The sequence below is a fragment of the Malaclemys terrapin genome, chromosome 4, assembly GCF_027887155.1.
Source record: "Malaclemys terrapin pileata isolate rMalTer1 chromosome 4, rMalTer1.hap1, whole genome shotgun sequence".
Classification (NCBI taxonomy): domain Eukaryota; kingdom Metazoa; phylum Chordata; order Testudines; family Emydidae; genus Malaclemys; species Malaclemys terrapin.
Window position 1 is genome coordinate 26,922,324 of NC_071508.1, and position 14,392 is coordinate 26,936,715.

General features: G+C 60.9%; 1 protein-coding gene across 7 annotated transcripts in view; it reads left to right on the top strand.

Annotated features, from left to right (window-relative positions):
- NAV1 (neuron navigator 1) overlaps positions 1 to 14,392 on the top strand; it is a 302,165-nt gene that overhangs the window by 280,054 nt on the left and 7,719 nt on the right. For all 7 annotated transcript variants that reach the window (XM_054026395.1, XM_054026399.1, XM_054026398.1 and 4 more), the window contains 12 exons: positions 4,091 to 4,287; positions 4,819 to 4,984; positions 5,377 to 5,551; positions 6,010 to 6,101; positions 6,253 to 6,348; positions 6,997 to 7,156; positions 7,644 to 7,879; positions 8,522 to 8,676; positions 10,249 to 10,320; positions 10,958 to 11,154; positions 12,702 to 12,820; positions 13,194 to 13,391. In XM_054026395.1, the coding sequence (XP_053882370.1) occupies positions 4,091 to 4,287; positions 4,819 to 4,984; positions 5,377 to 5,551; positions 6,010 to 6,101; positions 6,253 to 6,348; positions 6,997 to 7,156; positions 7,644 to 7,879; positions 8,522 to 8,676; positions 10,249 to 10,320; positions 10,958 to 11,154; positions 12,702 to 12,820; positions 13,194 to 13,391 (1,863 nt within the window). The remainder of the gene's footprint in view (positions 1 to 4,090; positions 4,288 to 4,818; positions 4,985 to 5,376; positions 5,552 to 6,009; positions 6,102 to 6,252; positions 6,349 to 6,996; positions 7,157 to 7,643; positions 7,880 to 8,521; positions 8,677 to 10,248; positions 10,321 to 10,957; positions 11,155 to 12,701; positions 12,821 to 13,193; positions 13,392 to 14,392) is intronic.

Here is a 14,392-nt window from a genome sequence, read left to right on the forward strand (position 1 = left end):
GCCTCGCTCGGTCTGTGCAGGTAGCAACAGGTACAGGCCAGCCCCAAGCCCTCGGCCCATTCCTTGCGTGTCCAGCCCCGGATGCACTGAGCCCTCACCAAATTATCCAGCCCGCTGTTCCTGAAGAAACCGCACATATCAGAGGATCAGCCCTCTGAATAGCACCCCCGCTAAGATATATTTATAGCAAACACGAGAATACGTTCATCATCAAAGATTAGAGATTCAAGTCATGAGGAGTGAGGATACTGGAAACAAGGTTATGCTGAAAACAAAATCATCATACACTTTCTAGAGGCTAAACTGACCCTCCTGGCTAAAGTTTCTCTCCCCCAAAGTTCTCGTCAGCATCTTCAGCCAAGCCGGTTGAGACCCCTTCCTCAGCCTTGCTCCTGGGTTGCCAACGTCCCCACTCCCATCCCGAATCTGCTGAAACCAAATCGGACGAGAGGGCAAAGTTCTCCAAGCTCCTTCGTTTATTCCGCTCCAAAGGCAGCATCCTCTGGTGCTTGGAGGGGGTGGAATTTGAGAGTCAGGAGATGTGGGTCTAGCCTGACTCTGCCACTGACCCAGGTCACTGCCCCTCTCTGGTGAAGGTGTCCAGCAATGCCACGTGCTCCGAGTAGATGGTGGCTGAATGTCCTTCAGCCCTTAGGCACTGATTTATGGAGGCTCAGGCCCTAAGGTAGCACTGGATCCCCCAGGGCACCCCAGTTCCTCTCAGTGGGATGACTGGCTCCAGAGATGGCAGTGTCCATCCTTGGAGGGAGCTGGGTCGCCCTCCTTCCCCTCTGAAATGCGCAGCATGACCAGATATATTTTAATATGAAAATCTGTTGGCAAAGGCCAACTCCACAATCCTGTGAAAGACCCCATTGTATTTCAGGGACACACAACCTCCCCAATCGAACTACTTCTCCCATGATGCACTGCGGCCATACGATTGCCATAAGGCACAGCCTCTCCTGTCCACAGAGGAGACCATGCATCATGGGAGTTGTAATCTGACTGGGGATCCTAGCCCATGAAGGAGGACGGGAGCATGAGGCAACCGAACTACAACTCCCATGTAGCACTGTGGCAGCATTTCAGAATCAAACTATTTCAGGTCCTGATTTCTGACGTTTTTTTTCCTCATTGAAAATGCAACATTTACAGCAGGGAGCCCTCCCTCCCAACCATACTGTCCAGCCAGCTCTGCCCACCAGGCCTAGTCCACTGGCCAACAGGCTGATGCCCATCCCCAAGGCCCAGTCCTGCCCTCTTTGAACCCAGCTTTGCATTGGCTCCAGTGGGAGCAGAACAGGGCCTTAACTTCCCAGGAAAGGCCTGGTCCGTACGAGTCTGTCAGCCATGCTACAAGGCCAGGGTAAGGAAAGGGCAATGCACGGATTGCCAATCCTGTGACATTGCATCTGGTGACGCCCCCTGCGATCCACAAGGGCCGGTTGGCATCCTGCAGTCGATGTGAAAGCTGCTCACCCTGCAGGATGAGTGCTAAAAGGGAGCAGCCTCGAGTGATCCGGGGTTGGTGTGGGACCACGAATGAGGCAGGCGACACCCCCATTTCAGAGTCCCCTCCGCCCATCGCAGCATCTGGCGCCCCCCGAGCAGTCCTGTCAGTCGGTGTCTATGTTCTGTGCCCCCGGTGTGTGCGTGTATGCATGCTGCATGCTCCATCTGGGGTGCGGATCGAGCAGGAGTCTGGGCCGCCAGGCCCATCACGTGTTAGCAACCCTGCCATCCTCCTTGCTGGGGAAGGCTCATGCAGGGCTGACCATGAGCAGCGTCCCCTGCCAGAGCCCTCAGAGTCCGGTGAGCCTTTTGGGGCTGGATTCCCCGCCCTTGGGTTGGGTTCCTTGCACTGGCAGGAGCAGCTCCATTGAATTCAGGGGGGTGGGCGTGAGCCTTGCAGAACGGGGGCATCAGGCACCAGAACGGACAGCTGCGTGGGCATGGCCTTCTCCCTCATACCATGAGCCAGGCTCCTCTGTGATCAGAGCCACGGAGATGTTCTGTAGCACCACACGGGGCCCCAGCCACCATGCGCTAGCACCGTGATTTGGCATCTGTGGTGCTTTTCCCCCATACCGTAGCTTCCCACCAGCTATGCCTGGCCTGGCCTGGCAGAACAGACTCAAGCCCCCAGAGACAGGGACTGTGCTCTCCCTGCCTCACGCCCGCTGCCTTTCATGGTATAGCCAAGCTGGGCTTTAGGGGAATGGGACGTCCCACGCCCACCAGAACGGGATGTTCCTCTGCCAGGCTGTCCCCTAGCTGCGTGCAGTGGAATATTCCCCCAGTGCCATCCCATTCAAATAGAATCCCTCGCCAGCCAATCATCTGCAGGTGTAGAATTGGGGCTGGTGATTGGCTGGAGAGACGGTAAGAAGTTTCCCAGAGAACACTAGGACTGGGTATCCCGCATCAGAGACCTGAGGCTGATCTCTGCCTTCTGTGCCCCTGGATGCTGGCAATTCCCGTCCCAGGAGTCCTGTGCAGGGCAACCGGTTACAGCTGCTTTGAGCTGAACCAGCCCCGACCCAGACAGAGCAGCTGGAGAAGTATCAGTCCCGCTGTGCCCTCCCATAGGGCTGAACGGTGGAACCAGCCCCCCCCCCCCCCCCCCCCAGCAAAGCAGCGCTGGAAGAGAAACCCCAAGTGCTGTCACTCAAGCCACCACTCTCCCCACTATCCCGTGCTCCCCTGCCAAAGCGGGATAGTGGGCTTGGATCACATGCCTCGCTCATATTGCAGTCCCCTTTCAGGGTCGTTTCAAACGAGGGTTGGATAACAGCAGGGGAGTCCGACCAGGGAAGACCTTGGCCTGAGTCCCGCAGAATCCTGGCAGGGCTGGATGTGCCCCAGGGCACCTCCTGCTGCAGTGGAGCTGGCATGGCATGAGTGGCCCTGCCACTGTCACGCTGGCCTGGGGTGCCAAGAGGTTGTGTGTGGATGCCCGTGAGCCGCCTCACGGGGGACATATTCTGTGTGTGCTGCCAGGGGGCAGTGATGGGACCTGCCCATGGCCCCGTGGGATCTTGTCCCTGGAGTGTAACATGGATGTGCCTGCAGCACTGGGCACTGCCTTGCTGGCTCAGCCAGGCTCGGAGAGCGCTTGCCTCTGCTGCTGCTTGCTCGGCCACACCTCTGGATTCCGGAAAAGGGGAAGCGTGCCTGAGAGCTGCAGGCATGGTGGAGCCTGCCCATGGGGGTGGGGGTTCCTGGCTGCCCTCCATCGGCATTGGAGGATTTATTCAGGGAGGCCATTTCTCCTTCCCGGGAGCGCTGGGCTGACCTGGGGCCCAGCAGAATGCCAATGGGCCTGGAACTTGTGTAGCTGAACTTACGTAGCTGGGTCCCTCTGACTGTGCTGAAGCCCCTGAGGTTACAGCTTCGTCCTGCGCGGCCCTCGGTGGATCTGGGATTTGAGGATCTGGGCCCTAAGCATTGGGCAGCAAGTGAGGGCAACAGGGATGGAGGTCAGAGGGTGGGAGGCACTCTGCCATGCAGGGTCCCCATCCCCACTTAGGTCTGGAGGGACCCCAATATTTACAGTTGGCCCCTGTCTTATGGGTAGCATCCCTCTCCCCTGTGGGGTGGCTGAGTAGCCAAAGGAGGCAGCCAGGCAGGACGTAAGAGGCGCTGACCCCTGGCTGGGGCTGGGCGACGAGCAAGGCAGAGCGGCTCTTTCCTTCTACCCAGGCAAGGAGGTGCACCAGACATCCTGGTCGGTCTCCCCCAGGGCTGGCTCCTCTGACGCAGCCACCACCCAGCGGGATGCCGCTCTTGCAAGCGGGGTGGGGGCGGGGAGGAGGGCACACGAGGCACGTGCATTTGTGATCATGGGAGATCCACCCACCCTCTGTGGGTTCCCCCACGGGGCCAGTGCAGCAGTGGAAGGGCGGGGGAGCTGGAATCCCCCAGGAGGAACCCAAGATAAATCTCTCCCTGCCGAGCGACCCTGGAGTTCATCACCCGCTGGCCAGAGCCGGGGTGAGGATGGGAGATGGCTGGGGGAAGTGTCTGGTGTCACAGCTGGGGTGATCTGCGGTTTAACCTTTCCGGGTGTCGTCCTTGTCTCCTGCAGCTCCGGAGCTCGTTCAACAAGGCCTTCAGCATCAAGAAGGGCCCAAAGTCGGCCTCCTCCTACTCGGACATCGAGGAAATCGCCACCCCTGACTCCTCAGCCCCGTCCTCTCCCAAGCTACAGCACGGCTCCACTGAGACCGCCTCGCCCTCCATCAAGTCCTCCAACTCCTCCTCCGTGGGCATCGACGCCACTGAGTAAGGGCAGCCCTCGCCCTGCGGCTGGCGCAGAGCCAGATCCCCAGCTGGTGTAACCCAGTGACGCTGCATGGAGTCCAGCTGGGAGCCTGGCCCATACACTCGGATTCCTGTGCCAGCTGCTCAGGCCCCAGGCCATGGTGGGGGGCACCCGGGCCCTTTTCTCCCTTCTGGAACCCAGCACTGACGCTGGCCTGGTGGAGTCATTGTCCTCAGCACTGCTGCTCTGGCTAGATCGCTGTGGATGGGGGTGGACGAGGCAGCTTGGCTGGCATTGTTTGCTTCCCTAGTGCTCGCTGGTCCTGCCGCCACGTGGGCACAGGAAGCCATCGGGGCATCGGCATTGCCTGGGTCCTGTGACGACCTTCCCTCCCCGCACCCCAATCCGGCTGCTGCTCGGCCTCCTCTGAAAGCATCACTCAGACCCAGCAGCGGCCTCTGGGTGGAAATTGGGGTCACAGCTCGCTTCAGCACCCCCTAGCAGAACATGTTGTCACTGGCCACCCTGCGGGTGTCTTTTCCCCGGTGCAGGCTCTTCCAGGCCAACGAGGAGGAGGAAGAGCCGGAGAAGAAGGAGGTGTCGGAACTGCGCTCAGAGCTATGGGAGAAGGAAATGAAACTGACCGACATCCGGCTGGAGGCTCTGAACTCAGCCCACCAGCTGGACCAGCTCCGTGAGACCATGCACAATATGCAGGTGAGGGCCCCGTCCCTGCGTGGGGAGCCACAGACCCACCGCAGAGTGTGCCTGGCTCATCGACCCTGGGCTGCTCCCCTGGCCTGCCTCTTCCGGCCATTTCCAGCCCTCTCCCTGGTGGGGCGCACAGCTAGGTGGGGCCAGGCACCACCCCTGGTCTGCTATGGGGGCATGTGCTTTGAGCACACAGTCCAGCTCGTAACCTTTGATGATTGTGGGGCCACGCTCTGGTCTTGTGGCATCGGGGCTCAGTGGCTGCAGGGCACGGGGGGCGCTGAGAGCCCTGCCGGAGCAGCCCAGGGTCTGTTTTCCCTGTGCTGGCAGAGCTGGAGGGTTCCTGATCTGGGTCCATGGCCACAGGCTCTGCTCTGTAACCCCTGCCTTCTCCACAGCTGGAGGTGGATCTCCTGAAGGCCGAGAACGACCGGCTCAAGGTGGTCCCAGGGCCTTCATCAATCCCGGGCTCCATCCCCGGGCACCTCAGGAGCACGTCAGCCTCCTCGTCCCCACGGCGCTCACTGGGCCTCGCCCTCGCTCAGTCCTTCAGCCCTGGCTTGGCAGATACAGGTACCAGGGAGAGCGGGATGCATTGGGGTGGGCCCTCTGTGCAGCGAGTGGGCACCGCTGACCACAGCACGAAGCCTCAACCCGCTCCGGGGCAGAGGTCTGGCTGCCTCTCTACCATGGGCTCTGCTGCAGGCTGGGGTCAGCCCGTGCCCCACAGAGCCTGGGAGGAGCCACACAGTGGATGCAGGGGCAGGCGAAGGGCTGATATGCAGGGAAATCCTGACCCCTGGCAGCCCCAAAGGAGCTGGGACCTCCTGCCCTTGGAGCCAGATCCAAGGGTCCACCCCAGGGCGCAGGGGTGAGGGGCGTGACCCTGCCTCGTTGCAGACACTGGGAGCCGGAGCAAGCTATGGGTTAGGCCCTGGCTCGCAGGGCTGTCGGGGGACGGCCTTCGCCTGCTGCAGGAAGCCACACTCCCTGCAGCAGGCAAGCGGGGCTGACTGCTGCTCCCTCCCCAGACCTGTCGCCGATGGACACCGTGGGGGCCCAGAAGGATGAGGTGACGCTGCGGATCGTGGTGCGCATGCCGCCCCAGCACATCATCAAAGGGGTAAGGACCCCAGGGGTGCTGCCGGTCCAGGGCAAGCACATGACCCAGTTGGGGCGTGTGGATGGCTCGCGGCAGGATGGCCCATGGCTAGCAGGGCTGGGGCCAGCTGGGACGACCCAGCTATACTCATGCCTTTGCCTTTGCCTTTCAGGACTTAAAGCAGCAGGAATTCTTTCTGGGCTGCAGCAAAGTGAGCGGGAAGGTGGATTGGAAGACGCTGGATGAAGCCGTCTGCCAAGTGTTCAAGGTACAGACGCTAACAGATCCTCCAAACTCCCAGGGTTCGAGAGGTTTGCGGTGCTAGGGAACTGGGCTTTGGGCCCTGCCCTGGTTCGGAGCAGGGCACGGCTCTGCTCTCGCTGCTCCTTGCCAGAGAAGAGGGGAGACACTTGGCTAAGGGGCCTTTAAATGCCTGTATTGGATGGGTGGAAGCAGGGAGAAGGGGAGCCGATCTCCGCACGTGTTGGACCTTGGCATGCTTCACCTCCCATGGGGATTCCTAGATGTCCAGCCCAGAAGGGACCGTTCTGCCCATCCAGTCGGTGTGGACCTCTCTCTCGAGTGGCATTCTCAGCTGACGTCGGAAGGCCCCTCCCTGGCACTGCTGGTGCCCCGGCCCCTCCGTGTCTCCTAGCTTAACCCTGGCCAGTGACACCCAGCTTATTGTGAGAGCTGCATGAGGCCAGCCCAGGTCCCCCAGCAGCCCTGCACCTCCCTCCCCTTGGTGGGACCTGTCCAGTGCCCGACGGGGACCTAGAGCTGCAGGGTGGGGCCATGTCTGGTTGAGCTGGGGGGGAGTGCAAGGCTGGGATGACAGGGGCCGGTAGGTCAGGATTGAGGGGCACCAGCCAGGAGCCAGGGAAGCTGAGCACCGGCACTGCCCCTCTCTGCCCAGGACTACGTCACCAAGATGGACCCCGCCTCCACGCTGGGGCTGAGCACCGAGTCCGTGCACGGCTACAGCATCAGCCATGTGAAGAGGGTCCTGGACACGGAGCCCCCAGAGCTGCCCCCCTGCCGGAGGGGCGTGACCAGCATCGCCGTGGTGCTGAAAGGCCAGTACTGGGCTGGGGGTTCTGGCATTAGCCCTGTGGGGCACCGTGTGTCCAGTGCTTCCCACCCCCTTAGCACCAAGGGGCCACAGCTAAGGATCTGGGGAGGGAAGGGGAGGGAGCCCAGGGGCCAGCTGGGGGCACCGGGCCCACTCTCTTCCCCCAGTAGCAGGCCCTGCCACTCCCGTGGGTTGGGCACCAGGAGCCGGGTGGGGAAGGGCTGGCCTGGCCCACAGCAGGGCTCCTTGCACCATGGACGGGAGGCAGCTGGGGGATCTGCCAGGGGAAGGGGGCCCTGCAGGCTGTGCCCTGAAGGGGAGGGGGCCTTGGGGTCTCACTCAGGCAGCTCCCCCCCATCCCCTCCCCCCCCCCGCCCCCCCCGGTCCTTGGGCCTGTGCTGCAGGGGCAGAGTCCAGCTCAGGTCGAGCTGGGGGTGGGCCCCATTGCAAAGCCCCCAGCCGGTCGCTCTAACGCCCCCTGCCCCCGACAGGCCTGAAGGAGAAGTGCGTGGACAGCCTGGTGTTCGAGACGCTCATCCCCAAGCCCATGATGCAGCATTACATCAGCCTCCTGCTCAAGCACCGGCGCCTCATCCTCTCAGGGCCTAGCGGCACGGGCAAGACCTACCTGACCAACCGGTTGGCCGAGTACCTGGTGGAGCGCTCGGGCCGGGAGGTCACCGAGGGCATCGTCAACACCTTCAACATGCACCAGCAGTCGTGCAAGGTGAAGGGCTCCGTGATGGTTGAGACCTGGATCCCGCTCCGCACTAACCCCAGGAGAGCCTGAGATCTCCAGACCCTGCTTTCTCAGCCCCGGGATCCCCCCACCGCAACTCTGCCGGTGCCCCTCAGACCCAACCCACAGCCCCCTGCTGTCCCAGCCCCAGGCTGCCCCCCAAGCTCTGCCCTGTAACCCTCAAACCCGACCCACAGCCCCCTGCTGTCCCAACTCCGGGATTCCCCCCAGCTCTGCCGGTGCCCCTCAGACCCAACCCACAGCCCCCTGCTGTCCCAGCCCCAGGCTCCCCACCCAAGCTCTGCCGGTGCCCCTCAGACCCGACCCACAGCCCCCTGCTATACCAGACCTGGGATCCCCCCAAGCTCTGCCCAATGCCCCTCCCGACCCACAGCCCCCTGCTGTCCCAGCCCCGGGTTCCCCACACCACAGCTCTGCCGGTGCCTCTCACTCCCGACCCACAGCCCCCTGCTAGCCTAGCCCCAGGACCTGGTGCCCCTCAGTCCCGACCCAGAGCCCCCCACTATCCCAGCCCTGAGCTCACCCCACGCTGCTCCGTTGACACCCACGCTCCTGAAACCCCTCACTCCCTGCTGTGATGGTTGATTCAGTCCCACTGTTCCATTCCAGGACCTACAGCTGTACCTCTCCAACCTGGCCAATCAGATCGACCGGGAGACGGGCATCGGGGACGTGCCATTGGTCATCCTCCTTGATGACCTCAGCGAGGCTGGCTCCATCAGTGAGCTTGTCAATGGAGCGCTCACCTGCAAATACCACAAATGGTAAGAGAGCCCTGCCCCCTGCGTGCTGGCCCCACCCCCTGCTTGGTGTCGCACCAATGGCATCCAAGCCTCGGACCCTACTGTGCCCCCAGGTAGCGCCCTGTGCCCAGCACCTGGCACCGCTCCGGCAGGGTGGGGCTGTTCGACCCCGCCACCAGCCGCAGCTCCCTGGGGATCCACAGCCCATGGGCCCCCCAGCCCCGCTCCCCAACCCCCACACCCTGCGCTTTGTGGTGAGAGCCCAGCTCTGCTCTCACTGGAGGCATCCGGGGGGAATGGACCATCGGGACCCCAGCCTGCCCATCGTTGGGGAGGTGGGGGAAACGACACTTATGCTCCGTGGCTGCAGACCCCCCTGGTCTCCAGCCAGCCCCACCGCCTTGGACTCCACCCCATTCATTATGCCAGCTGCCCCGTGACATGGAGCTGGGCTCGGGGGGCTCCCTGCGCCCTCTCAGGTGCACCAGCTGTGGGTCACCTTGGCCAGGCCCCTCTCCCTCTCATAGAATCATAGAATATCAGGGTTGGAAGGGACCTCAAATGGTCATCTAGTCCAACCCCTTGCTCAAAGCAGGACCAATCCCCAACTAAATCATCCTAGCCAGGGCTTTGTCAAGCCGGGCCTTAAAAACCTCTAAGGAAGGAGATTCCACCACCTCCCTAGTAACCCATTCCAGTGCTTCACCACCCTCCTAGTGAAAAAGTTTTTCCTAATATCCAACCTAAACCTCCCCCGCTGCAACTTGAGACCATTACTTCTTGTTCTGTCATCTGTTACCATTGAGAACAGTCTAAATCCATCCTCTTTGGAACCCCCTTTCAGGTAGTTGAAAGCAGCTATCAAATCCCCCGTCATTCTTCTCTTCTGCAGACTAAACAATCCCAGTTCCCTCAGCCTCTCTTCATAAGTCATGTGCTCCAGCCCCCTAATCATTTTTGTTGCCCTCCGCTCGACTCTTTCCAATTTTTCCACATCCTTCTTGTAGTGTGGGGCCCAAAACTGGACACAGTACTCCAGATGAGGCCTCCCCAATGCCGAATAGAGGGGAATGATCACATCCCTCAATCTGCTGGCAATGCCCCTATTTATACAGCCCAAAATGCCGTTAGCCTTCTTGGCAACAAGGGCACACTGTTGACTCATATCCAGCTTCTTGTCCACTGTAATCCCTAGGTCCTTTTCTGCAGAAGCCTGGGGGGACAGCAGTGGGGCCCAAGCAGCTCCCCTAGCACAGGGCCATTGCACTCCCAAAGCCCAGCCCAGAAGGTTGTGAGCTGGGGAGCCTCCTCCCCTGGCCAGAGGACAAGTCCAGGACCAGCATCCCACCCGAGTCCCCTGGCGGGTCTCCTGGGTGGCAGGGAGGAGGCTGGGGACTGTTTTCTGGGCCTCTCTCCCACAAGATGGGGGGCAGCAGGCCAATCTCTCCTCCTGCCTGACGGGGGAGACATTGGGATCGCTGTCCCTTCCTCTCCTCCATGCCAGCCCCAGTGGGTGACGACGTTAACCCCAAAGCAGGGGGCAGCTGTGCAGAGTTTCATGAGGCCCCTGTCTGTCTCTCTCTCTCTCCCCAGCCCCTACATCATCGGGACGACCAACCAGCCCGTGAAGATGACCCCGAACCATGGCCTGCACCTCAGCTTCAGGTACCGGGAACCTCAGGGCCTGGGTGGGGGTCAAGAGCTACTCTGTGGGTCCCCGCACAGCAGCTGGTCCCTCCTCCACTGTCTGCCCTGGAGGCCCAGGCTGAGCAGGGCCCTGGACCTGACCCCTCCATCCCCTGAGGGTGCTGCTTCTGTGCCTGCCCAGCCTGGGATCCAGGGGCTCCCACGCTGGAGGGAAGCCATGACCTGTTGGGGATGTGGCACAGGCCCGATCCTGCTCCTGCTGACCAGGGAAACAGATCCCCCCCATCGACCCCAGTGGGAGGCTCTGGAGAGCGCTCGAGGCATGCGTTGGGAGGCAGCGTTTTAGGGGCCTTTAGGGTGAGCACTGCTGGGGTTGCAGCGCATGACATGGCTCCAGGGAGCTCTGGGGGTACCGTGCCCTGAGGAGTGCAGGGGGCACTGGGGCTGATGCTTGGGGGTACAGTGCGCTGGGGATGCTGGAGCTGATACCAGGGGTAGGGTGCAGAGGGTGCTGGGGCTGGTGCCTGGGATACAGTGCACAGTGTGCCGTGTGGGATGCGGGGGGCAATGCCTGGGGGACATGTGGTGTGCAAGGCGGCGTTGGGGGTGATTGTTTTGTCCAGATGTACAGCGCTGAGCCCTCCCTGTCCCCCAGGATGCTGACTTTCTCCAACAACGTGGAGCCAGCCAATGGCTTCTTGGTCCGTTACCTGCGCCGGAAGCTGCTCGAGTCGGACAGCGACATCAACGCCAACAGGGTGGAGCTGCTGCGGGTGCTGGATTGGGTGCCCAAGCTCTGGTACCACCTGCACACCTTCCTGGAGAAGCACAGCACCTCGGACTTCCTCATCGGTGAGCGGGGTGGGAGCCGGCACGGCCAGGGCGGAGACAGGAAGTGGAGCAGACCCACTACGGCCCATGGATTGGCTCTGCAGCTCCCCCAGCAGGCAGTTTCTCTGCCACTGGCCTTCCCACAGGGGAGGAGCCTGCAGGAAGGGGCAAGGCTAAATGCTTTGCCCCATCTAGGCAATAATCAACTTCCATTGGCTGTCTACTGAGTCGTTGGCAAACCTACCACTGACCTGGAAACAAGAGCCAAAGCCAATCCCCTGCACTTGCCTGATCTGTTGGCCAGGTTCCCGCAGCACAGCAGGAAGTACTGCCTTCAGAAGGCGGGACTTCTGAGAGTGACATGGCAGAGTCAGAACACAGGAGCTCCACCGCCATGGTGAGATGGGCTGGGATTTGGAGTCCAGCTAGGATGAGTGCTAAGATGGTGCTGATACACATTTTTTGAACTTCCAGGCTGTTTTTTCCTTGAGAAATTTCCTTTTTTGCCCCAAAACAAACATTTTTGACCTTTTTTATTTATTTTTTATTTATTTATTTATTTATTTATTTTGGTGGGTGACATTTCATATTGAATTTTTCATTGAGATTGTTACCAAAAACCATTATTAAAATTACTCATCACCTGAAACCAAGTGTTTGGGGTGACCCAAAGATTCCAAGACCCATTTTTCAATTAGGATTTTGATAAAGATTTTGATTTAAAAAAAAAAAAAAAAAGTCCTGGGAAATATTTCAGAGCTCTGGGAAAGCAGCTCCATTTCTATCCCTACCAATCCAGGCACTCTTGGCGTTTTGTGGGTGGGTTATTTTTGCCCTGTTTCCCCCAGCTCCACTCAGGCGCTTTCACTCTGTTATACAGCCAGCCTGCAAGGGTGCTTCCTGCAGAGGGGGATCTGGTCCCCTGGCTTGGGTCCCTAACGGCTTCTCCTCCACCAGTGTGCCATCCCAGAGGCGGCTGCATTTCAGTGCACGTCTCTCTGGTTTGTAAAGCCCTTGGGGTGAAAGATCCAAATTCCGGGGGATGTTTTCAGGGAGCTGCTGCCCAGCAATGCCGGATAGCATTCCCAGTGCCGCCATCCTGCTCCGTTCCCAGTGGCCCCTGCCCCAGAGATAGCTGTGGCAAACAGCTTGGGGTGGGTGCATCCAGTGCAGCCTTTGCAGGGGCAGACTGGCCACTTGGGGGGGTGCTCAGCTCCAGGCGAGGGTCAGGAGCCACCTCTGCCCAGGCGCCAGCGCTGTGTTTTCCATCACAGCCCTGCTGGTGTTGGGGCTGGGATCACGGCTGAGGCTGGTCCAAGTCCTTGTTGGGAGCGCGGCCTCCTCTGGGGAGAGGACAGGTGTTCCGGGTTGAGAACCTCATAGGGGCAGGGTTGAGGCACCTTCTGGGATCATGGTTCCCTTGTGGCTGTGCAGGCTGGGAGGAGCCAAGACCTGGTAGCCAAGGGCTGGGGAGGTGCACGGCAGGTCCTAGAGGCCAAGTCGGACGGGGGGCTTGTGTCTGCTCGGCTCACCTCACTGGCCTCTCCTTGTCCCCTCCCCTCCTGCAGGCCCCTGCTTCTTCCTGTCCTGTCCCATCGGGATTGAGGATTTCCGGACCTGGTTCATCGACCTGTGGAATAACTCCATCATCCCCTACCTGCAGGAGGGGGCGAAGGACGGGATCAAGGTACCCGGCCAAAACCTCTGCCTGCCAAGCGTGGGCTGAACAGACCCAGCCCTCGTGGGGGGCATCCGATCAGAAGAATGGCCCTGAGCCCTCTGCCCTACAGCCAGGAGAATGACCCACAACAGAGTTGTCAGGAGATGAGGAGGGCTGGGCTGGGCAGGGTCAGGATTGAGGGGCACCAGCAGAGCTGGGTATTAGAAGGTTGACCAGTCTCCGCCTGCGCTAACCTTGACCTTCCAGGCCTTCCCTGTCCTGAGCCCCACTGTCCGTCAGTGGGACTGAGCTGCAGCTGCCTCCGTGGGGCAGTTGGACCCACGGTGCCGTGAGCATTGAGCCCTGCACCCCCTCACCCAGTCTCTGCCTCCCCTTTCAGGTCCATGGCCAGAAAGCAGCCTGGGAAGACCCCGTGGAGTGGGTCCGGGACACCCTGCCCTGGCCATCAGCGCAGCAGGACCAATCAAAGCTGTACCACCTGCCCCCACCCAGCGTGGGGCCCCACACCACAGCCTCCCCCCCGGAGGAGCGGACTGTCAAAGACACCACGCCCAGCTCCTTGGACTCCGACCCCCTGGTATGGGCCACTTCCAGTAGGGGGCGCAAGCGAGTATGTGGGGGATCAGAGCCTGCGAGATACGGGGGTGGGGGTCACAGAGGCAGCGGGGGCAGGGCAGTGTAGTAATGGCTGGGTAGGGGGTCCTGGAGGGGAAGGGGGTTACTATGGGGAGGGTTGGTGGGGAGCACAGGGTCATCCCATTGACCAGCTGGCTGGTGGGGAGGTGAGTCCATCCTCCCCAGGTGTCTGTCCATACACCGTCACAGAGCAACCCCCTCCCCCCCCCCCCCCCCCAGGGTGTCTCAGGCTGGAGACGCTCCCCAGAGACAGATTCCATTGAGCACGCAGCTGATAGCGGGGCCGCTCCGTATAATGGGTGCTGGGGGGAGCAAGCCGAAACGCATGGCAGATGGGGCCCAGTACAAGCAGGCTGGTGTCTGGCTTGGTCTGCAAACAGGCATCCCTCGTCAGCCCTGCAATGCACAATACATACCCCATCAGACCGAGAGAGAAGCATCTGTTACCCGCTGCCTGGAAAGAACCCACCTGCCCAGCACCCCTCCTGGGCTGACCGGCCTTCCCTTCCGACCATAATTTTCAGTGTAGACATGTAACTTCTTCAGTCTTCGCCTTACTCGCATTTTGCAACGCTTACGAGGAGCAGCAAGCTATTGGCTCTCAGTCATGACCTCACATTGCCACCCTTTGGTGAACTCATGTGTGTCTACTTGACCCAGGGGATTCCTATGAAAATCTGTGTGCCCCTGCGCCAGTTGGCACCGAGAGGTTCCTGGGTCACAGAGTTCCAGCTGAAGGATGAGAACGTGGGGTGGGGACTCCGCAGGTCAGGAGTGGGGAGCTCTGGTAGAGCTGAGGGCTGGGGCAGGCTTGGAGGGGCATCCGCAGGGCATGACTGGACTGGCTGACGGTCAAGGGCGAGGGGGGCTGTGTGTCAGGTGTGCGGGGCGCTGGCCGTGCCCCGCTGCGGACGTGCTTGGCTGACCCACTCTTGGTGCCCT